Here is a 24191-nt window from a genome sequence, read left to right as displayed (position 1 = left end):
AGTAGCTATCTTCAGACACACCAGAAAAGGGCATCAGATTCCATTACAGATGGTTGTGAACCACCATATGGTTGCTGGAATTGAACTCAGGACCTCTGGAAGGACAGTCAGTGCTCTTAACCGCTGAGCCATGTTTCCAGCCCCCAGCTCTTTGTCTTCTTTCTTGCCTTTATCCTTTAAATACAGTGATACTACTTTCAGTTATTTTCATTATTGGAAACTGTGTAAGTATTTGACGGCTCTATAGGTCAAAGGCTTGCAAGCTCAAGCATGTGGAACTGAGTTCAAACCTCTAGCACATGTGTGAAAAGCATGGCCTGTCAACATGCAGGGTGACCTCAGAACTGGAAGGCAGAAACAGGAGGATCCAGGGTGCTCACTGCCAAGCTATCTAGTCAGCAGATGAACTCCAGGCTCACTGAGAAACATGTCTCTAAAGACGCAGGTGGAAATAGAGTAATACTGACCACCAGCCTCCCTAGGTGCACACACAGGTGTGCACTCAAGCACACACAGAATGGATGGAGGTCAGGAAGGAGTTAGAATGTCAATACCACATCTTGTGCCATGACTTGAAAATTATAAGAAAAACTCTCACACCCTAAAATCCTGAGGTGAACCATCTCAGTCACATCAGTAAGAGTAAAATAGTGACATCCTAAGACACTCATATTCTCTCATGTCCCTTTCTTGCCATGTTTCTAGAGAATGTGTTCAGCAGGTGAGGGTCAAACCCAAGGAGGACACCACACACACACAGGAATGGGAACTGGAAAGGATGGATAACTTGAAGAGACTTTTGAGGATGACAGTGAAAGCGAATCTTTGGGCTGTCAGCTGTGCAGGCAGCCTGAGGGGTAACCAGTCAAGTTCACAGTTCTGGAGGTGAGATGGGGCTCCAGAGAGTATCTGACATGTACTATTCTGTAAAAAAGTTGGACACATATTAATGATGGGTGTATATAGGCATCAGTAAGTGAAAATGCTCAAAGCGATTATCAACCTCTGGAATTGGGAGTGTGTGTGTGGGAGGGGGTCATACAGAAAGGGAGAGGCCCAGCTATAAATAACACTGACACAGTCCCTAATAATGAAAATGACAATACTGATTTAACTGGAATGTTAGTACTCCCGCGTTTTAGGGATAAAGGCAAGAAACATAGAAGACAAAGTGCTAAATTCTATCTGCCACAATACCAAATTAAAAACTCAGATGTAGAAACAGAAGTATTTTATTTTAAAAATAGGGGAGAAAATGGGCTGGTAAATGGTTCAATGGGTAAAAGCCCATGCTATGCAATCTCAAAAACCCACGTTAAAAAACAAAACAAAACAAGCTGGCTGTGATGGTAATCTCAGCATACAGGGAAATGGAAGACCGAAGCAGAAGCATCTCCAGATGTCTCGCTGCCAGCAAGCCCGGAGTGCATAGCATTGCTGACAGACTCTGCCTCAAAAGGGCAGAAGGGTGAGTTAACAAGATGGCTCATTGGGCAAAGGTACCTGCTAACCACAGAGGCAAGCCCAAGAGAAAACCAACTCCAAGAGCTGTCCTCTGAACACATGCATGCATGTGCTCACACTCACACACATACACGACAAGAATAAATATAAGAGACCAAATTCCTAAAGAAACGTCTGAAGAGTTAAAGCGGTTTCTTCTAAACAGTAGTTCAGTCCCCAGCACTACAAACACACACATGTGCACGTCAGTAACAGAAGCGTGTGTATGTGTGTGTATACAGTTTGCACGTGGATGTCCGAGGTGAACATCTGGTGTTTTCCTCTACCACCTGTGTTAGTTTTTGAGAGTCTCTCAATGAACCTGGAGCTCACCAGTGGCTAGGCCAATTTGCCCACAAGTTCCAGGGACCTGCCTATCTTCCATTCTTCCAGCACTGACACACCCAGATTTCTACATGGGGGCTGGGAATCTGGACTCAGGTCTGAATGTCTCAACAGCAGGCACTGGACCAGTTGGGCCTTGTCCACACCTTTTGCTTTTGTTTTGAGACAGTCTCATGTACCTCAGGGTGGCTGAAACTCAATATATAGCAGAAGGTGGCCTTGAATTTCTAGTTCTGGTACCTCCACCTCCAAGGTGCTGGGATTATAGGCATGTACCACCATCTCTGGTTTTAAGTGGTACTGGAGACAGAATCCAAGGCTTTATGCATGCTAGATAAGTACTCTATCAACAACAGAGCTACATCCCCAGCCTCCACTTGTTTAAAGTGTTAAATTGTTTTTAAAATTACTGGGGAGATGTCTCACTGGGTAAAGTACTTGGCATGTAAAATATGAGGAGCTACAGAGGAATCCTCAGAATGGTGTAAAATTGGGCAGTATAGTACATGTCTGAAACTCAAGGAGAATCCCAAAAAGCTTGGGGTGCACCCTACATAGCTTTAAAGAGGTCTCATCTTAAACAAGGTGACTGGCAATGACCAGTGGGTCATCTGCACCGTGACAACCCCCCCATACACCAACACACACCTTTCCACACCCCTACCTGTACTAAAACATGAACATACATGTATACACACACACACACACACACACACACACACACATATTCAAGAATTTTAAAAATTATTTGATTGGTTAACACATATAATATAGATACAGTAATCAATTATAAATACGGCATTCAATGTATAGCATGCTTAATGATTGCATAAAATGTACTATAAAGATCAGAAATTAAACAAAAAAATTCTTATTATTTGTATACTAAATTTAACACTCATGATGTTTTAAAAAAACAGTTTAGACACTTAACATAATTCCAAAAGGATCATGACAGGTTTCAAAGATCACAACTTTGAAGAAAGTCAGTAATTTGAAAATATGTCTTTTAGTGTGTTTGCAATATTAAGTGTTCTTCAGCATTTAGGGTCAGGTATCAGGAACTGTTTGGAAATTTTCAAACCCTTAGACCACAATGAGTAACAGTGAACCAGCTGGTAGAGCAGCAGCTGAAATGGCCAGAGTGGTGGCAATCAAATGCCTACTGAGAGGAGTTCCGACGGAGCTGCCTTACTATGTGCAAACCCAGTCAGACTTCTGTATGACGATCCCAGCCTATGAGAAAGATAGAGAATGTAGAGTGGATCCAGACTTGAGGCACTAAAGTTAGACTCCAAGGTAGACACAGAAGCTGACACAGCATCAATGGAAACTGGGGTTCCCTCGCACAGACACAAAGGCAGAGATACAATCTGTCTTCTAAAGGCTACCCTACAGGACCATCTAACAAAACCCGAGCACCTCTGTCATGATAAAAGGCCTAAAACTCAGGGAAGAAGTTACACATGACAAACTTTCAGAGTGCTACTTGCCCACAGGACTGACAATTACCAAAAGGAGAATATCTATGCTTCTTTGGTAACCTTGGTGAGACACAAGGACAAGAATGTGTCCACTTCTCCTACGCCTTCAATATGGCAATCATATGGATGTTCTTCAGAATAAACTAAGATATCTTGATTCAAGATTCAGCAACTACACAAAGGAGAAAATCCAGATTCTGTGCATTTATAAACATATACCAAAGAGAGCTGGAGAAATGGCTAAGAGTATATACTACTTTTCTAGAGGACCCAAATTAAATTCCCAGCACCCACATCAGATGGCTTACAACCACTTATAACTCCATCTCCATGAGGCTGAGGCTCTAACACCTCTGGCCTCTGCAGGCCCTGTACTAATGTGTACACACACCACTGCTGCACATACATGTATTTCAAATAATTGCAAGCTTGCACAACCACTCTGGAAATCAGTCTGGTGGTTCCTCAGAAAATTGGACATAGTACTACCTGAGGACACAGCAATACCTCTCCTGGGCATATACCCAGAAGATGCTCCAATATGTAATAAGGACACATGCCCCACTATGTTCATAGCAGCCATATTTATAATAGCCAGAAGCTGGAAACAACTCAGATGCCCCTCAACAGAGGAATGGATACAGAAAATGTGGTACATTTACACAGTGGAGTACTACTCAGCTATTAAAAACAATGAATTTATGAAATTCCTAGGCAAATGGATGGATCTGGAGGGTATCATCCTGAGTGAGATAACCCAATCACACAAGAGCACACATGATATGTACTCACTGATAAGTGGATATTAGCCCAGAGCTCAGAATACCCAAGATACAATTCACAAACCACAAGAAACTCAAGAAGAAGGAAGACCAAAGTATGGATACTTCGATCCTTCTTAGAAGGGGAAAAAAACATCTATGGAAGGAGTTACAGAGACAAAGTCTGGAGCAGAGACTGATGGAAAGGCCATCCAGAGACTGTCCCACCTGAGGCTCTATCCTATATACAACCACCAAACTCAGACACTATTGTGGATGCCAATAAGAGCTTGCTGACAGGAGCCTGATATAGCTGTCTCCTGAGAGGCTCTGCCCATGCCTGACAAATACAGAAGTGGATGCTCACAGCCATCCATGGGATTGAGTACAGGGTCCCCAATGAAGGAGCTAGAGAAAGTATCTAAGGAGCTGAACGGGTTTGCAGCTCCATAGGAGGAACAACAATATGAACTAACCAGTACTCTCAGAGTTCCCAAAGAGTAAACCACCAACCAAAGAGTATAGATGGTGGAACTCATGGCTCTAGCTGCATATGCAGCAGAGGATGGCCTAGTCGGACAACAATGGGAGAAGAGGCCCTTGGTCCTATGAAGGCTCTATGCCCCAGTGTAGGGGAAAGCCAGGGCCAGGAAGCGGGAGTAGGTGGGTTGGTGAGCAGGAGGATGGGGAATGGGGTATGGGGAGGGATTTTTTGGAGAGAAAACCAGGAAAGGGGATAACATTTGAAATGTAAATAAAGAAAATATCCAATAAGGTCAAAAAAAATTAAACATATATTTGTATATATCTACATATATTTATATTATATATCATATATATTCGATTTATTTTATATAAAATATGTTTACAGATTTTATAAACTAATATTTAATTTAACATATAAGCTTATGTAATATATATATAATACATATATATTTACAAGAATACAATTTATGAATAAATTATATATGTGTGCTTGTCTGTGTGTGTATAAAAGAAACCCTTTTGAAGTTACCTTGTGTTCACAGAACCACTGAAAAATCAGGCAAGAGGAAACAAATCCTTTGCCCTGTCCAGCATTCTGCAATTTACATAGAAAGTCTAAGAACCTTGGAGACTGTCCATGTACAAGACACACCGCTGCTCTTTTAGGGATGGTCTCAAGTGTCTTAAATTGTTCCTTCTTTGTAAGGGATCTATCATGACTGCCCTGTGAAAGACCCAACAAACAGCCGAAAGAGTCAGATGTGGTTATTTGAATCCAACCAATGGACAGAAGCAGCTGACCCCTGTTGTTGAATTAGGGAAGGCTGAAAGAAACTGAGAAGGGCGATCCTATAGGAGGACCAGCAGTCTTAATTAATCTGGACCCCTGAGATCTTTCAAACATTGGACCACCAAACAGACAGCATACACCAGCTGATATGAGGCCCCCAACACACATACAATAGAGGACTGCTGGGTCTGTGTTCATTCAGAGACGATGCACCTAACCCGCAAGAGACTGGAGGCCCCAGGGAGTTTAGAGGTTAGGTGGGGTTGCGGGTGGGGGCATCCACGTGGAGATGGGGTGGGGCGGGGAGGAGGTGTGGATGTGGAACAGTCGGAGGTTGGATGAGGAGCGGCGGGGAATGGAATATGGAGTATAAAAAATGAATTACAAATAAAAATAAATAAAAAAAATATTGTTCCTTCTTTGTATACTTCCCCAGAAATAAAGAACAATCCAAAGTTAGTTATTTGATTTGCTTTTTGGTTCAGAATTAACTGTCAATTACCCACAAACCAAAAAGTCAGTTTTCTGTCTTTACCTTCAGTGGTGAGGAGGACGTGGGGGCCACTCCCGTAACTAAGGCTTTTGATCTTTTTTCCACACAAAGCTTCTAGTTTCTTGGGCACCAGAGTGCTCTGGTTATCTCCAGTTCCTAGACAGTTACTGTAGTTCAGTCCAAACACGAAGACCTGGAAAGCAAACACCTCTGCCTACATCATCTGACTTAAAAATCACAGCTCCTTGCCCCCTGCTCAGAAAATAAGACATACTCACGTCTAGTTTGGCAGCCCAGGTGGCAAGAAGAGACTCATACAGATACTAAGAAACCTGCAGTGTCCGCTGATAACACTCAGACTGTGCAATGTTAGTCTACACTATAGAGCAGAGGGCACTAAAACGCGAAACTGGAAAACGCATCAAGGTACTCTTCCTGAATTTCAGATTCTCTTCATCCCAAACCTATTCTCAGCCTTCAAACTATCAGGAGGTTTCAAGTCCAACCCCCCAATAGACTCCCAAACTAAACCTGTTTCCAGTCTTACCTCATCATTGTCAGTGACATAGATCGCCTCATTGGCAGAGGTACCAAAGACACATGCTTTCCTGATAGATCCAGCTTCCTGGGGTGAGAGCAGAGTGAAGATTGGCCACTTTCCTACATCCACCATGACTGTGACTTTGGACAATTCCTATAAATAAGCTGACATCTCTGCTGCAAGAAGTGAAAAGTAATTCAAGAAAAAATTAATAGCCACTAAGCTAAAGTTAACAAGAGTTTTTAAATTATTAATAAAAGCCACCAAAAGATAATTCCAGAAAAATCTACCTACCATTAGTGAAATGGATCACTCACAGTGTCATAGACTTCTGTAACTTGCAAAACCAGGCCTTTACCTGAAATGAGAGTACAACATACTAGAAACAGCTGTATGCTAAATACTAGCATAGTATTGCTAAATACTATAAATACTATAAATAGTATTGCTACATACTAGCAGACTTACCTGTTATAAACATGCACATGCTAGTATCCAACAGAAAAAGCTGGCTACCTATATGGATCTGGTCTTTCCTAGGGATATTTCACTCAGGGATTCAGAAAAACATTACACTACTAAACCAGAAGTCTGGAATTAAGAGGCAGGTGGATATCTGAGTCTGAGATCAGCCTGCTCTATATAGTGAGTTCCAATACATCTAGAGCTACATAAATAACAGAGAGATCTTATCTCAAACAGGCTTCTCAATCCCAATTTCTTCTGTCAGCTCTTGTCCGCAGGTTGGGGGTGGGAGGAAATTAGGAAACTCAGAAGCATCGTTTCCACCTCCACACTCACTGTGCCCAAACCCAGCGCACTGAAAAACTCATTCCTTGCAGAAGGCCCTATCACACAGAGCCACTGTTTCATGACAACAATGTGGTTGGTGCCCCCAGAAAGCTGAGCGTAGGTGAAGCTGCAGGAGGAAGTGAATGAGACTGTCTCCAGACACGCAGATGTCACCTCACATTTACAGAGAGAAGGCTGGCTACTCCAATCTGGGTGTTGAGCTAACGACTGTGGACTTTAGGCCAGGCTTGGCTACCTTAAATGGTGCCCTACAGGAAAGAGATATGCACAAACACAAACTCTGAGCAACTAACTGTTCATGGAGTTTTATGCAAAGACTACTAGGTGAGGCTCCAGTTTCTGTAGTGCTGAAAAGAAGTGTGGGGATCCCAGGGGTCTGCTCAAATACAACCCTATCATGCTAGCGAACTTCCATTCTGGCTCTCAGCTCTGCAAAGAGAACACAACTAGGCTTTCCTAGTGAGGACCCAAAGTGCTGACATTCCCACTAACTCCCCCTTTGCTCTTTAAAATCAGCTAGGAAAGGCAGTTCTTTCTGCACTAACCCCTCTCTTAACACACACACTATGGGAATGCTATGGGGCTTCAGCACACCACCCAGTGCCTCAGTTTCTACCACCCCAGAGACCGCTTCCACCTGCACCAAGGATCTCGTTAGCCCTAAACATCATCTTACACATTCGATGAGGCGTGAATGCCATAAAACATCACTAGAGGAGTCTGTCACTGCAACCAGGAGCCTCTAGTGATTCTTAAGCATTCTTAAGGATATGGGTAGGGCAAAAAACATACAATAAAACCGTTTCAAATGGTACAAAAGAATATTTGAAAGCTAATATTTGTGTGTGTAAGACAGAGAGAGAGAGGGAGAGGGGGGGAGAGAGGGAGAGAGAGGGAGGGAGGGAGGGAGAGAAAGGGAGACAGAAAGAGGGGGGAAGAGGGAGGGAGGGAGAGAGAGAGAGAGAGAGAGAGAGAGAGAGAGAGAGAGAGAGAGAGAGAGAGAGAGAGCTGCAAGCAGGTGTCTAGCACAAATGTGTTTTACAACAAAACACAAATGGAAGCTTTATCCACTTCTTTGTATTGAAACTGCTCCTGCTTAGCACAGCAGAACTACAACAGCACCTCAACTTCTAAGGCAGCCTATTACACTAATGTAACAGTGCCTCTTACTAGAGGGATTTAAGTAATTTACAGCTTTATTCTGGAACACTGAATACTTACTGCTTGATTAGAATAAATGTCTCATTTTATACATAAATTTCTAAAAATGAAATTGCCAGGTTCAGGTCTAATAACTATTTTACCATTGACAACTATTTCAAACTGTCCTTTATAACTCACCACAAATGTAGAACTGCGTCTGTTTAACCCATTTATAAGTAGGGTCAAAGTACCTCAAAAGGCAGTGACAGAGAGGGGAGGAGAGAAGAGGAAGGAGGAAGCAAAAAGAAGAGAGGAATGAGGAAGAAGAAATGTCCACCAAATGTCAGGTCTGCACCTCTTACAGAATAGATGGGGCAGAAGCCATGCATGATGTAAATGCTAAGCAGGATGCTGTTTTCGGAAGCATCTTTCCCTTTTATAACATAAATCATACAGAATTAGTCTTAAACATTCAAATTTTTACAGTATAGAATTCTTTGAAAACATAAGATTCAAGGCCAGCAAAATTGGCCAATGACTGGTCAAAACTGGTCATTTCTTGCCAAGCCTGAGGACCTGAACTTAATTCACAAGACCCAAATAGTAGAAGGACAGAACTAATTTCTAGAAACTGTCCTATGTTATCCACACCATAGCATATTCATGTCAACATACAATAGAGCGTCACACAAAATAAGTAAAAATTTAAAAAGACTTAAATGTAAGATTAATAGGCTGAGGACTATAGCTCAGTTCATACAGTGTTCTCTTACCATGCACAAAGCCCTAGGCTCAGTCCCTGTAATACCTGCACTATAGTAATGGAGGTAGAATCATTCAAAGTCATCCTTACTTATGCAATGATTTTGAGACCAGCCTGGGATGGATACCTGAGAGAGACAGGCAGACAGATAGACAGACAGAGAGACAGGCAGGGGTGGGGGGTAGGGAAGAGGAGACAGACAGACACACAGACAGACAGACACACACACACACACACACGCACACACACAGCAGGTATGCCAAGTGGAGTTAGAGATTGATTCAAATCACAAAGTGATACTACTATTGAAAACCATGAACTTTCAGTGGTACCGTTACTCTGACAGGTAACTCTGCCCTCAGGGCCTGGCAATTTCTTTCAAGATCAAGCTCACCTTCTAAATGAGGGTTAATTTTATGAGCTGAGTTTGAATGTGGCTAAATTATGAGACACTTTATTTTACAAGGCATTTATGCAAAGGCTGTTAATTTAAGAGTCAATGTAAGAGCCTGCTCAGACATCTCTACAGGTATGACCCATCACACAAGAAAAAGTACCTTGGCATAGCAGCAGGGACAGTCTCTGAGAGAGTCTGGTGCTTCAGGCCACATTTACTTTCAGCCAGTCAGTGTGGCATGCTTTTATCTTTTCTGAGCCTTGATTTCTCAAAAATCTGTTCCAGCTCTAAAACAATGTAATTCATGTTCGACATGTAAAGAAGATGCTGTGGGGGATTCGTGAGTACATGAGAGTCAGTGCTAACACTGGCCCGTCAGGAAGAAGGCCTGGCTAACAGTATCACTGTTTATCATATAAAGAGCAGTAGGAGTTAGGTTGGTCTAAACAAGAAACACAAGTATTAACAGATTTGCTATCAGCATGGGGTACTGCATATATAGTCATATAAATATAAATATATTAATTTACTTACTTATTGAGGTATGTGGTTAAGTGTGTATACACACACACACACACACACATGTGGAGGCTCAGGTGTCTTCCTCTGTCTTATTTTCTGAGATTGTCTCTCACTAAACTTGGAGTTCACTGACTGGCTAGACCGTCTGGGGCCAGCCTGCAGGATCCACCTGTCTCCACGTCTGAGCAACAGGAGACCAATGACCAACACAATCACATTCTGCCCCAGGAAATGCTTTCTCAGCAACAACACAAGTAACGCATTCGGCCCAAACTATCAATGTTTTGTTATGTGTTTCGTTTTTTGGAGATAATAAACAAAGGGAAGAGCAGAGAAAGGTCCAGCAGAAGTAGAAGTTTCACCTTTCACCCACTCAGTTCTTAGCCACTAAGACCAAACCGTGTCTCCTTGCCCATTAGCATTGCAGATCAATAACCTGCTCTCCAATACGGCTTTTCCTAGCTATTGTGCTCTCTTCTCTCTCAGAGCCTGTGGCATACAGAGGAAAGATTATTTTATACTCTCAAAGGTAAATCAGGGAGTATAAATGCAGACCTTCCAACTTTAGAACTGATGGCTAAAGGAGCCACGAGTGAATCCTCTGAGGCTTCTTAAGAGTCTGTTTATTTTACTTTCCCCTAGGGATTAAGATTAAGGTGAGATGGGGAAATTTTTATTTTTTGACCTGACAAAAACCATTCTAAAATGTGCTTACAGAGTTTTTAAAAACAGGAAGCCGAGATCAATAGTACAAGAAAGTTTTTGATTAAATGATAGTCTCAATATTATAAAGTATTAAGAATTTACAGCTGACCTATAAGTTTATGTCTTTAATAGATCTCAGAGCTCCTCTCCCAGGCTAACCAGAATGTATCTAGAACAAAGGGAATGACATCACCAACAGGATTTTCTCCCTCTGAATAGCTCTTCTGCTGACCTGAAAGGAAAAGAAAATAAAGCCAGCCAGTACCAACATTCTAAGCAGTGTTTTGTGGTCTGGGGAGCAGGAAGGAGTCTGTAGCATTCTCTAGCATGAAACGGCTAGGTGGTGAGGGCACAGGACTCCAGAGGCCCTTTATCCCCAGCATCTGCTCTGCAGCCACCCTTGTACAGGTGGCTTTAGCTGTGTCTGATGCTGCTGCAGTGTGAGACACATAGGACTTCTAAATTTCAAATTGTGTTTAACTAGCCACTTGAAGATAGATCCCTAGAGCAATGTCTTTTATAAACTGGATGGGATCTGATTTTAGTCGTTGGTTTAAGAAGTGGAGCTGCCTTACAGCTTAGTTCTTTTTGTAGTTCGTGAGCTATTGATAAAGTCTAAGATGCCTCTCACACACACAAAACCAACACAAAATAATAATGTGAACTCAATTCATAGTGTAGCTAACTAATTCCTCCGCAATCACCATAGATACCAATAATGCTACGTACACTGTAAGGAGCAATGCATTCACGGCCTCTGCCCTCTGAAGGTCAAATGGTCTGACAGGGATTCTTATCCCAAGTGGAAACCTTAAATGCAAAAACCATACTGGACTAAGCAAAAGACGGGGAGACAACGTGCAAGTACACAAGCATGTGCTAAGCATGTGACGCAATGTGCTAAGTCATAAAATAATGACAATTATATGAAAACTGCTCATCACAGAAAAGCTGTCATGTGGAATTCGAGAGCTCAAATGCTCAGGGTCCTAGTAATAATAAAGTATAAGCATTTCCTTTTAAAAAAAAAAAAGCCATCATATTCTTTCCAGGGCAAGCATCTTTTACTTTCTTCCTTTTATGTCAGCCTTCTGCACACTGGGTTGATGGAATGTGCTACCCTGTCCAGCTCTAAGAGCCCATTTGTGCATAAAAGACTTCAGGATATAAGTCATCTTCTCTATTTTTCAGTTCACTGTATCTGTATTCTAGGAAAACTTTCTTTTTTTTTTTTTTTTTTTTTTTTTTAAATTATTTATTTATTATATGTAAGTACACTATAGCTGTCTTCTGACACTCCAGAAGAGGGAGTCACATCTTTTTTTTTTTTTTTTTTTTTTTTTTAATATTTTTATTACATATTTTCCTCAATTACATTTCCAATACTATCCCAAAAGTCCCCCATAGCGCCCCCCACTTCCCTACCCACCCATTCCCATTCTTTTGGCCCTGGCATTCCCCTATATTGGGGCATATAAAGTTTGCAAGTCCAATGGGCCTCTCTTTCCATTGATGGCCGACTAGGCCATCTTTCGATACATATGCAGCTAGAGACAAGAGCTCCAGGGTTCTGGTTAGTACATCATGTTGTTCCAACAATAGGGTTGCAGATCCCTTTAGCTCCTTGGGTACTTTCTCTAGCTTCTCCATTGGGAGCCCTGTGATACATCCAATAGCTGACTGTGAACATCCACTCCTGTGTTTGCTAGGCCCCGGCATCGTCTCACAAGAGACAGCTATATTTGGGTCCTTTCAGCAAGATCTTACTAGTGTATGCAATGGTGTCAGCGTTTAGAAGCTGATTATGGGACGGATCCCTGGATACAGCAGTCTCTAAATGGTCCATCCTTTCATCACAGCTACGAACTTTGTCTCTGTAACTCCTTCCCTGGGTGTTTTGTTCCCAATTCTAAGAAGGTGCACAATGTCCACACTTTGGTCTTCATTCTTCTTGAGTTTCATGCGTTTATCAAATTGTATCTTATATCTTGGGTATCCTAAGTTTTGGGCTAATATCCACTTATCAATGAATACATATTGTGTGAGATCTTTTGTGATTGTGTTACTTCACTCAAGATGATGCCCTCCAGGTCCATCCATTTGGCTAGGAATTTCATAAATTCATTCTTTTTAATAGCTGAGTAGTACTCCATTGTGTAAATGTACCATAATTTCTGTATCCATTCCTCTGTTGAGGGACATCTGGGTTCTTTCCAGCTTCTGGCTATTATAAATAGGGCTGCTATGAACATAGTGGAGCATGTGTCCTTTTTACCGGTTGGGACATCTTCTGGATATATGCCCAGGAGAGGTATTGCTGGATCCTCCGGTAGTACTATGTCCAATTTTCTGAGGAACCGCCAGACTGATTTCCAGAGTGGTTGTACAAGCTTGCAATCCCACCAACAATGGAGGAGTGTTCCACTTTCTCCACATCCTCGCCAGCATCTGCTGTCACCTGAATTTTTGATCTTAGCCATTCTGACTGGTGTGAGGTGGAATCTCAGGGTTGTTTTGATTTGCATTTCCCTGATGATTAAGGATGTTGAACATTTTTTCAGGTGCTTCTCTGCCATTCGGTATTCCTCAGGTGAGAATTCTTTGTTCAGTTCTGAGCCCCATTTTTTAATGGGGTTATTTGACTTTCTGGAGTCCACCTTCTTGAGTTCTTTATATATATTGGATATTAGTCCCTTATCTGATTTAGGATAGGTGAAGATCCTTTCCCAATCTGTTGGTGGTTTTTTTGTCTTATTGATGGTGTCTTTAGCCTTGCAGAAGCTTTGTAGTTTCATGAGGTCCCACTTGTCAATTCTCGATCTTACAGCACAAGCCATTACTGTTCGATTCAGGAATTTTTCCCCTGTGCCCATATCTTCAAGGCTTTTCCCCACTTTCTCCTCTATAAGTTTCAGTGTCTCTGGTTTTATGTGAAGTTCCTTGATCCACTTAGACTTGACCTTAGTACAAGGAGATAGGAATGGATCGATTCGCATTCTTCTACATGTTAACAACCAGTTGTGCCAGCACCATTTGTTGAAAATGCTGTCTTTCTTCCACTGGATGTTTTTAGCTCCCTTGTCGAAGATCAAGTGACCATAGGTGTGTGGATTCATTTCTGGGTCTTCAATTCTATTCCATTGGTCTATTTGTCTGTCACTATACCAGTACCATGCAGTTTTTATCACAATTGCTCTGTAGTAGAGCTTTAGGTCCGGCATGGTGATTCCACCAGAGGTTCTTTTATCCTTGAGGAGAGTTTTTGCTATCCTAGGTTTTTTGTTATTCCAGATGAATTTGCAGATTGCACTTTCTAATTCGTTGAAGAATTGATTTGGAATTTTGATGGGGATTGCATTGAATCTGTAGATTGCTTTTGGCAAGATAGCCATTTTTACAATGTTGATCCTGCCAATCCATGAGCATGGGAGATCTTTCCATCTTCTGAGATCTTCTATAATTTCTTTCTTCAGAGACTTGAAGTTTTTATTATACAGATCTTTCACTTCCTTAGTTATAGTCACGCCAAGATATTTTATCTAGGAAAACTTTCAAATAAAGGGGTCCTAAGGCTTGGGGTGAAGCTTTTTGAGTACAACTTTGTAACTAGAATCCGTCTGTGTTACAACAAAAGATCCAGAAATCCTCTGGCTTACCACAGAGCCACTCCTCCCATACCTACTCTGGTGGGCTTCTGGATACTGAGATGCTAACCTTCCTGATTAGCCTGGCAGTACAGTTTGCAGGCCCAGACAAGTCTCTAAGACAGATCAGCCTCAGAGCTTTTAGACTAGGAACACACTTCAGAGCTTCTTCATTCATTCAGAGTCAAAAGGGCTACAAATACAGTACAGTTTCAAACATTTGCTGAGACACTTAATTCTATCACTGTCCCAACTGCTACCACAACTTACAGAACTGGAAAAAGATAGCATGCCCTGAACTGGGACAAGACTTAAGTCTATAAACACTGCATGCTGTCTTCATCAGACACAGCTAAGGCCACCGGTACAGAGGTCACTGAATATCAGCCTCACAGCTTCATGTGCAGACACCATGACTACTTGCTGTCCTAGAATTTCCCAACCCTGACGTGTTGAAGTCATTGTTTAAGAGGAGAATGGAAGGTGCTATAGCTGTCCTTCCCCGAGAGCCAGAAAGTATTTGACTTGAAATACAACCTACAGTAATGGCCCCTGGGAGCATTTCTTCAGCCCTGTCACCCAAGGGACTGCTTTTATATCACTGTCTGTAAGTTTCTGGCAATTTTACAACGGAGTCTCTGACATTTCATGGTTATGTTAAGAGATGATACTGAAATCATGTGCTCTGGTTGAGAAACAAACCACCCAAGTGTCTACAGGATTAGCAGGAGAAAACAAATCCTGTGACATGGACTATGACAAAAGATACTTCTCTTTAATTCCAGCACCAAGGAGACAGAGGCAGGAGGATCTGTATGAGTTCGAGGCTAGTACGGTCTACATAGCCAGTTCTAGGCCAGCCAAGGCTACATAGTGAGACCTTGTTCTAAAAACAAAGAAACAAACAAAACAAAACAAAACAAAAAAGGTAAGACAGAGCCCAGAAGTTAAACACCATTGTCTAGACTCTACAGTCTAGAGAGTACATTCTGATCTCAGAATTCTCTCCTCCAGGAAAGAGGTCCTTCTTTCTGTTGGTTTTAAAGCTCTGGTCTGAAGTGGAACAGGAAGCTGCCCAGAGTACTCCTAGGAAAGCTAACCTTTTGTCTGTCCATTTCTGAAGTGACAAGCACATTAGAAATGACAGTTTGCTTAAGATTCCTTCTCTCATATGTGCTTATGGAAGATCTAACATCTTTTGAAAATCAAGGATTTAAACTATAAGCATGATGCTAACTTCATCAAAGGACAAACCACACAGGGAGAACATGGCACATTCGTAATTCAGATAATACCACCAAGTGTTAAAACCAGTAACATAACCTCAGCAGTAATAACCAAAGACATAGAAGAAAGTAAGTTTTATATTTAGTCAGTTACACAGTCTTCACTTTAATTCAGTATATTTCTCTGTGATATAAGATTTAAAAATTTGTCACCAAAGCATGCCACTAGTCAAGTTGACAAGAAGTTTGTGCTCAGGGTTCAATCTCGGGACTCTGTCCCCACAACTTATTCTCGTTATCAAAAAGTTATTTCAGCTAACAGTTGGACACATGACGTGTTCATGTTCGAAAACTATAGACTTTCCTAACATCATCAGAGGTTTCAGAAAAGACCTTCCCAAATGAACTCCAGTACATGAGTATGATAAGGTCTATCTACTACTCCCAGAATACAACAGTAGCCTAGTTATTTGAACTGCTATTCACTATCTAAATTCTAGAATCAAGCAGATTTTGGTAGCTTCAGTGCCCAAACTCTTGCTAGTGGCTTTTTCTTACAATCTGAAATCTACAATCTGTGGGAACTCTGGAACTCCTCAAATTTCCAAAGTATATAGAACTCACACTCTAAAATATAAAATGTTTTCTCTAGGTGTAAAATTACAGATTATGTACATTCTTCTTTATATTTATTTATATTTTCTAAATTTTTCTTCCCTCTTAGCTTGTAAATGTTTTTTGCTTGTTATCAAGACAGGATTTCTCTGTGTAGCTCTGATGGTCCTGGAACTCGCTCTGTAGACTTCTTATAAACCGTATATTGTGGCCTAGATATGCTTGAAAACTTTAAATTTTTCGTCTATATTGTGAGCCAAATTACATAGTAGATTAATTAACTGACATGTTAGGAAATCTATTCTAGTTAAAGTCCAGCAGTTTTTATCACATCTCTGGATACATACAAGGTAATGCACTGTCTTAAAAAATTTTAACTATAGATCCTAGTTAAGAAAGAAAATGTATTTCAATGTCTTGTCTGGCCCGTAAACGCATGAAGGCCCAACCTTTGTTTCGTATGCTTCCTTTTAAGTACCCGATACAGAAAGAGCAATTCAATTGCATGACTCTCGGATAAAGATCCCAGACTTCTCAGCTTCTGATACACACAGGCACTCAGTTTAAAACCTTAGAACCCAAAATTTAAGCTACAAGCTTCATAGCTTTGGTTTTCCGTATATGTTCTGAGATTCGTAGAACTTAACACTTCGGATCATAAGACTTAGAAATCACAGAAGAAACACTTCAAAGATTAACGCATCACTTCCTCTTCAACAGGCACAAAGAGGGGGAAAGAAAAGAAAAAAACCCGCCCCGAAGTACTGGTATTCACACAATGGAGTAAAACCCAGGCCACAGCTGAAGAGAACCTAAATCCTGTTGTGATTTACGTTGAAGTCAGAATTTAAAAGACCCTCTAAACTCCCATAAGGGTCCAAGCATCATCTCATGCCGGCCCGCATTTCTTGCTTTTGATGCTACGCCCGCTACAGCGCACGCCAGTCTCAGAAACTCCGATTATTTTGCCCACCACGAGCTTTAATCCTCGTAGCAGTAACTGGGCAGAGGCGAGGGAGACGATGAATGTTTCTAAAAGCAAGCTGGTATCGTCTTATAAAACTGCAACCCTCCGCTTCAGCGCTCTGCAGCAGTCAGCCTCCCACCGCTAACCTGCGTGCTCGGGGTTCCTCCCCCGCAGGGCGGGCAGCGCAGCTCCTCAGAGGCAGGCCGCGGGCAACGCCATGTACTCCGCTCCCGCACACCTAGGGGAAGCGCCCGCAAGACGGAATCCGCGGGTGCCCGGTGCGGGGTGCCCGTCGCCGGGGAGTCGCGAACGCGCCTGGTGCGCACGGCCCTCGGGAGGGCGCGGATTCAGCAGCCAGCGGCTGAGCAAGGACCTGTCCGGCTCGCCCGCTCGCCCGCCCGCACCGCCGCCCGGCCAGGCCCTGACTCCGCTGCGCCGCCGCCGCCGCCGTAGCCGGCTCCTCCTCCCCCAAAACCGGGAGCGAGCGCAAGCGCCAGGGCCGCCGGTCACGTGCTCGGTCGCGTCACGTGACACTGGAGCGCGGCGCGCGCCCTCTGTCTGCTCAGGTTCCCGCTCCGGTTTGGTTGTAGGCCGGGCTGCTGGTGCAGTGCAGGGGCGCCGTAGTGGCTCCTACGAGAACCGGAAGGCGAAGGCGTCCCGGGATGGCAGCAGAGCGTGGCCTTCCTCCCGCTCCGCCCATCCCAGGCCGCTGGTCTTCAGGACACGTGTCTCTGCCCGGTCCGAGGAAGGCCTGGACGCCTAGGTCAGACGGGCAGAGGCAAGGCTGCTGGAAGCTCTCTCTCTGCCCAGAACTTTTCTTGTGCTAAGCCGGTACAACTGAGGTTCGGAAGGGAGCGGCTGCTTTGTGCTTTGTGCGTCTATCAGTAGAACGCTTATCAGTTGTAAAGTCCCCTACCGCCCTAGGCTCTCCCATTTGGCACTAGAGACCAAAGTCTACACTTCTTGGCACCCCAACATTCAAGCTATCTTGTTTAGACTCACCTTTCCCTTTTCAGGTCCCTGTGGTAAATACAAATCCCCTTTGTTTTCTGTTTACCTAAGCAGATTCGGTCCTACAAAAAAACCTTACTGTCAGCACATATTAACTACAACATGCTTTCCCTCTATAGAGAATTCTTGTTTCTCTTGAGTACTTTCGGTGGATTACATTTTATATATACCTTAAATTGCTGTAGGATTTGTTCATTCTTTTGCCTTGATCTCAAATGTTCAGATTCACTATCTCCTTTCTCGAAGAAAAAACAGGAGGAAGAGGTTAAAAACAGATTTTACTTAGAATTATTACAATATAGAAATTGAGCCCTATTTTATACCCTAATGTTTCTTTCCCTGTTGTCCCTGAGTCCCTAGTCCCTGAGTAAAATCTGTTTTTACCAGTTTAATGACTCTGGCTCTGTTTTTTTTCCTAACAATTCCCAAAATATTCATCGGTCTCTCATCTTTCAAAATTGAGGTCAGACACCATCTATTCTTCTTGCAGACTTAACATCTTCAGTTGTTGTAAAAGTTCATTGAGACAGCCTCAGCTGCAACTACTCCTCTAGTTTCCATAATACTACATACTCAAAACAGGAAATTCACAATGCAGGTAAATGTATTACTCTGCATCTAAGAGATTAACTATCTATTGTCACCTGATCTCACACATTATGAACTCTTCATAACAGGGCTATATGGTCTTACTACAATAACTAACAACTGACTAGACTCTCACTATCAGCCAGTGGAAGAGCAACACCAAAAAAAAAATGGAAATTTGGTAGACTTGAGGGAGGATAGAAATAAAAAATTACAGGAGCATAGGGAAGAAAGGAGTCCCTTATCTCAGAGTCTTTCTGAAGCCTTTTGTAGCTGCAAATAGAGTACAATTAATGTTTGTGCTGAAGGTGGCCTACAGAGAGACAGTATTCCTTTTTTATAGAAATATTTTCTAGTAAGAATGTTAGAATACCAATGAACTATAAGGTCTCAGTGTATCTGACCTTAGAACACCACCTTACTTCTTTCCCAGATGTTTTGTAGGATTCTTAAATGAGAATCTTTCTGTGTGTCTCTGTCTGGTCTCTTTTTTGTCTCTCTCTGTCTCTCTGGTGAGACAGACTCTGTGTGTGTGTGTGCGTGAGAGAGAGAGAGAGAGAGAGAGAGAGAGAGAGAGAGAGAGAGAGAGAGAGAGAGATGGAGAGACAGAGCACATGCAAATGTAGATGCATGCAGACTCTATGTGTGTGTGTGTGTGTGTGTGTACAAGCAAATGTAGATGCAGGCAGATTTCATTCGCAGTGAAATATTAACTTCTGTAAACATTGAAAACATCCACCTTCCCCACACATCCTTGTGATCTAGATTTTGTTTTTACCTATCAGCTGTAATTCTACCCAGTTTGCCTAGGTCTTCATTGTAGCCCCATTTAATCTTCCTTAGGAGCCCTAGGAGATGTAACTTCAGAAGCCACCAACATCCATTATATACAACTATAACAAATTCAAAATATGGTGGGGATTAAAAAAAGAAAAAAAGCATTATGATTAACATGAAAGAAGTCAGTTAGCAAAAGGCCTGGGAATCCCTCCCAGAAGCTGCAGGAAACAAAACAGAGCATGCTGGAGAAAAGCCTTTGGAATGGCCTTCTGAGTGTGGGAGAAGGGTGAAGCTGTTCACATTACCTACGAGGGTCATGACGTTGAGAACTGAGGGTGTTAGAGGATCAGCCCTGTCCCACCTCTCTAGATTCCTCCCTTTCTGAGGAGAGCCTTTCTCCTCTGTTATAGAACCTCTATTTCCATCATGTTTCTTCGTGTTGTGTTATTTTGTTCTAGGAAACAATAACGTAGAATTTGGGCAGGTCCCCCCAGACTCAGAGCCCCATCTGACAAAGATAATAACACATTCTCTTATGAGAAGCAGACACCCATGTGCTTGGCAGGACACTTCCCTCTGTTCAAGCACTTCTTTATTAACCTTATGCTTAAATCTGTGTTAAAATCTCTTAAATGCCAGCGCTACCTCTTTGTAATTGAAGTTTTTAAGAATTTCATGCATAAGTATTGTATCTACATTATTTGTGCCCCTCCTCTTTCTGCCCTCTAGCTCCTTCCATGCTCCCCAGATTGCCTCTCAAATTATTGAATCTCTTCCCTCCTTCTCAACCCCCATCTTTGTATGAGCACATGCAAATGTGCAGGCAGGTAAATGTCTTCGCACAACTGTGAAGGTCAGAGGACAGCTTGTAGGAATCAGTTTTTCCCTTTCACTATGTGGATACTGGGTATCAACCTCAGGCCATCAGACTTGGCAGCAGGACCCTTTACCTGCTGAACATTTCAATGGTCTGTAAATCAGCTTTACCATCAACTATCCTTACACTGGCACAACAGATTCAGGAACAGAGATGGCATAGCTATGAAGAGGATAGCCACACATGGACCTACTTCATGATCTCTTACTCACAAATGTTAATCTAACAACTGCAAACTGCCACCAGCAGAGACCATTGCCAAGATTCAACATAATATAAAGGGGGGAGGTAACACTTGAAAATAGCAACCAGCAAATGGTGGCAAATTGATCATATTGGGCTCTTTACACTCAGGAGAGGGAAGCCATTTATTTTAGTAGGATAGCTGAGTATATTTTTTATGTTTGTTACTTCAGGATCTCAGCCAATAACACTATATTTAATTTTTAATTTTATTATTGTTGTGTATACACACACACACACACACACACACACACACACACACACACCAGTCTGTGTTTAGAAGTTAGAGGAAAACTTTGAAGAGCTAGCCCTCTTTCAACTAAGGGATCCAGGGATTGTGTTCACTTCATTAGGCTTGAACAATGTCATCAGTTTATGTTCTATTTGATTCACCAATTTGATTCCACCTATCATTGCATCAGAACAAAGAACCTACTTAACAGCAAATGAGACAGCCTTGCTCACATTTCTACAGAAGCTAATGGACTGGTCACATGGTACACTACCTAGAATCTACTGACCTCATTAGCAACAAAGCAGCCAGATGACAGCAAGACAGAAGAGCCAGCTTGTAATGATCACCTGTGTTGGGTGACAGAGGTGGTCCAAACATTGACCATTGTATGGGGTTGTACCACCCTCCCCCAACGGAGCACAATGTGGAATGAGAGCACAAAATCATGGAAGTGGTGATACCCCTGCTTTCCACTAACCCCCATGCCCACTTGGGCACTTTAATCACATCTATAAGCTACTGGTTCAAAGGTCTTCATATTCAATTGAGAATCATTTCAAAAGGGAATGCAACAAGGGTCCTCATTAAAGGGTCCTCATTAATTGAAGCTATACCACTATTCAGACACTTTGAGTCCTTCATGCTAAGGACCAATTCCAGAGCCTGCCAGTCAATCAACACAGGAACTGAGAGACTGAGGATGATTGCAGGAAAGGCAGAAAGAAGATACAAGAGACAGATATGGGAGGGCTGCTGGTCAATACCATGCCAGCAACGGGTGGATTTTCTCAGTGCCTTATAAAAACAAGCAACTGAAAGTATAACCAATTCCAGGAAGTTTAACAATGACCACATATGCTTACATGGTGCATTTACGTTACATAGTATCTATGTTTGATTAAGCCCATTTCCTTCAGTCTTTCAAGGACATATGTGTAAGTAGAGGAACTTAGCAGGCTATAACACATGTCTTAACTAAAAACAAAAACAGTTGTCAGCAGACTCATTTATGATTAATCACGAGCAAGTAGTCAGCCAAAGTTAACTCTGGATGTGTTCCCTACATGTCTCCCCTTTATTTCTATACAAGCCAAAGCTATCTTAGCTATTGGCAGAGAAAGACTGTGCCTGTCTTAGGCATCCTCCTCAAGAGGTGTGGACCTTACCCATCATTGGTACATGAATCCTATCATTCATGCCCTGTCTTAGGTTGATCCACCTCTGAGAGACTTACCCATCTTTTTTTTATCTGTAAGAGGCACACAGTTGTGGAGCAGAGAGTTGTGCCTGTCTTAGGTTGCCATCTTGAAAACATAGCTCTTACTCATCATTGGCATGCAAGTAATCTTGTATTCATAGCCTGTCTTAGGTTGAGAAGGTTTTCAAGACAATCTTTCCAACTTCTACTAGGAAAGACATTGCAGCTTGAATTTGTGTAACTTTGCTTTGACATCTGTAAGAGCTGTGATGATTCCTCTCAAAAGAACAGGTAATAGACATACCATAAAAAGGACCATAAAGCCAAGTCTTGCTATGTCCAATAAGAGAGATGTAAACAAGTATAATGAAGGAAACTCGGCCTGTAAATTTTTAGACTATCATTTGCAATGCTGACAGCATCAAAAGACAAAGGCTTTGCATTTTGTAATCTTACAACCTTCTTTGGCAGGGCTAATAAATCTAAAGGAATATTAGTATTGTATCATGTACCTCAACGGTGCCTTTTTACTCTGGTCCAATTATGCTGACTCTCATTATACATTTTGAAGTCATACAAATCCATGCATACCGAGCACGACATTCCAAATGGCTTTTGGCTTTCATTACTTGTGTCTTGTCTCCTATGATCTGTACTTTATCATCCAATGCATTGGTTCTTTGTTCTAGCTGTCTATCCAAATCCTCTTGTATGCTTAGTGCATTGGTTACATTTTCTGCAAGATGGTTAACTAGCTGTTTGTACCTCTTGTGCTAAAGCCAATACAGAAGTAGTAGCACTGGCTATAAGTGTTATGAGAACAGCAACACTGACAACGATCAACCCGACCATACATTTGCTCCTCACCAGAGCATGATCTAATTTTTCCAATATTTGTAAGCCCTTTTCAGAATACTGGGGTTCAGATAAATTTACAGGAATCACAATAAATGCTGGTTATGTACTACCATTACAGGCTGGCCGTCATCCAGTGCAAAATTACAATTGGACAAAAGATAATTAAAACAAGAAACATTGAACTCAGAGCCTACAACAAAGGCAACATTCCCAATTTGTAAAAGATTAGGTGGGGCAAAACAAGATATTACATTTACCTCAACCACAGAACCTGTTCCATGTTTATCCACAGCAAACATAACATCCTACAAGGCAGTTGCCAATTTCCAAATATGTTTCTGAAAATGTCCAGAACAACCCTCCTTCTGTCCAATATCGAATTGATTCACAGACCAGTCCATGAATGAGTCTGAATAAACAGTCACATTAAAGGAAAGGGGAGGGTCATTATAACAACTTCCCCATTTGGTTGATTATTCAAAGGCAGGTTCTACAGATTCTGTGTTCTCTGTACCACAAGGTTTAAAAGCCTGAGGCAAGGCAGCTTGTCCAGACTGATATAGGCATTACCATCTTAATGCTTTATACTATAGTCTTAGAGATGTTCTTCTTCCAAGTCTGAGCATCCACAGAAACACATCCAGCATTGGTACTATTTGTAGTAAAACAAATAGACAGGCCCTGACCCATAGCTGTGTAATTCAATAATTTTAAATAGATTTTACTCTCAGACCAAGGAAATCCTAACGGCTAAGTATTATTAGAAGTCACAAATTTTTATGGTCTTAAATATACAGGGGCTGGAGAGATGGCTCAGTGGTTAAGAGCCCTAACTGCTCTTCCAGAGGTCCTGAGTTCAAATCCCAGCAACCACATGGTGGCTCACAACCATCTGTAATGAGATCTGACACCCTCTTCTGGGGTGTCTGAAGACAGCTACAGTGAACTTACATAAAATAAATAAATACATCTTTAAAAAAAAAGGGGGGCTGGTGAGATGGCTCAGTGGGTAAGAGCACCCGACTGCTCTTCTGAAGGTCCAGAGTTCAAATCCCAGCAACCACATGGTGGCTCACAACCATCCGTAACGAGATCTGGCGCCCTCTTCTGGAGTGTCTGAAGACAGCTACAGTGTACTTACATATGATAAATAAATAAATCTTAAAAAAAAAAAAAGGAAAAAAAAACATACAGAATACGTAT

At 42.0% G+C, this 24191-nt stretch overlaps 1 protein-coding gene across 3 annotated transcripts in view; it reads right to left on the bottom strand.

Moving 5' to 3' along the window:
• Window positions 1-17818, bottom strand: part of Rcbtb1 (RCC1 and BTB domain containing protein 1) — a 37969-nt gene extending 20151 nt beyond the window's left edge. Inside the window, exons 1-4 of one of the 3 annotated variants that reach the window (XM_029468894.2) lie at window positions 17345-17818; window positions 6698-6761; window positions 6410-6579; window positions 5905-6055 (exon numbers count right to left, since the gene is read on the bottom strand). In XM_029468894.2, the coding sequence (XP_029324754.1) occupies window positions 5905-6055; window positions 6410-6535 (277 nt within the window). In that variant the 5' untranslated portion in view covers window positions 6536-6579; window positions 6698-6761; window positions 17345-17818. The remainder of the gene's footprint in view (window positions 1-5904; window positions 6056-6409; window positions 6580-6697; window positions 6762-17344) is intronic. The other 2 variants (XM_085828696.1, XM_021182079.3) reach the window with 2 other exon arrangements.
• Between the last annotated feature and the right edge of the window lie 6373 nt (window positions 17819-24191).

Source organism: Mus caroli, unplaced genomic scaffold (genome assembly GCF_978045245.1).
Source record: "Mus caroli unplaced genomic scaffold, Mus_caroli_1 scaffold_12, whole genome shotgun sequence".
Taxonomy (NCBI): Eukaryota; Metazoa; Chordata; class Mammalia; order Rodentia; family Muridae; genus Mus; species Mus caroli.
This window is presented reverse-complemented; position numbering and strand designations above follow the sequence as displayed.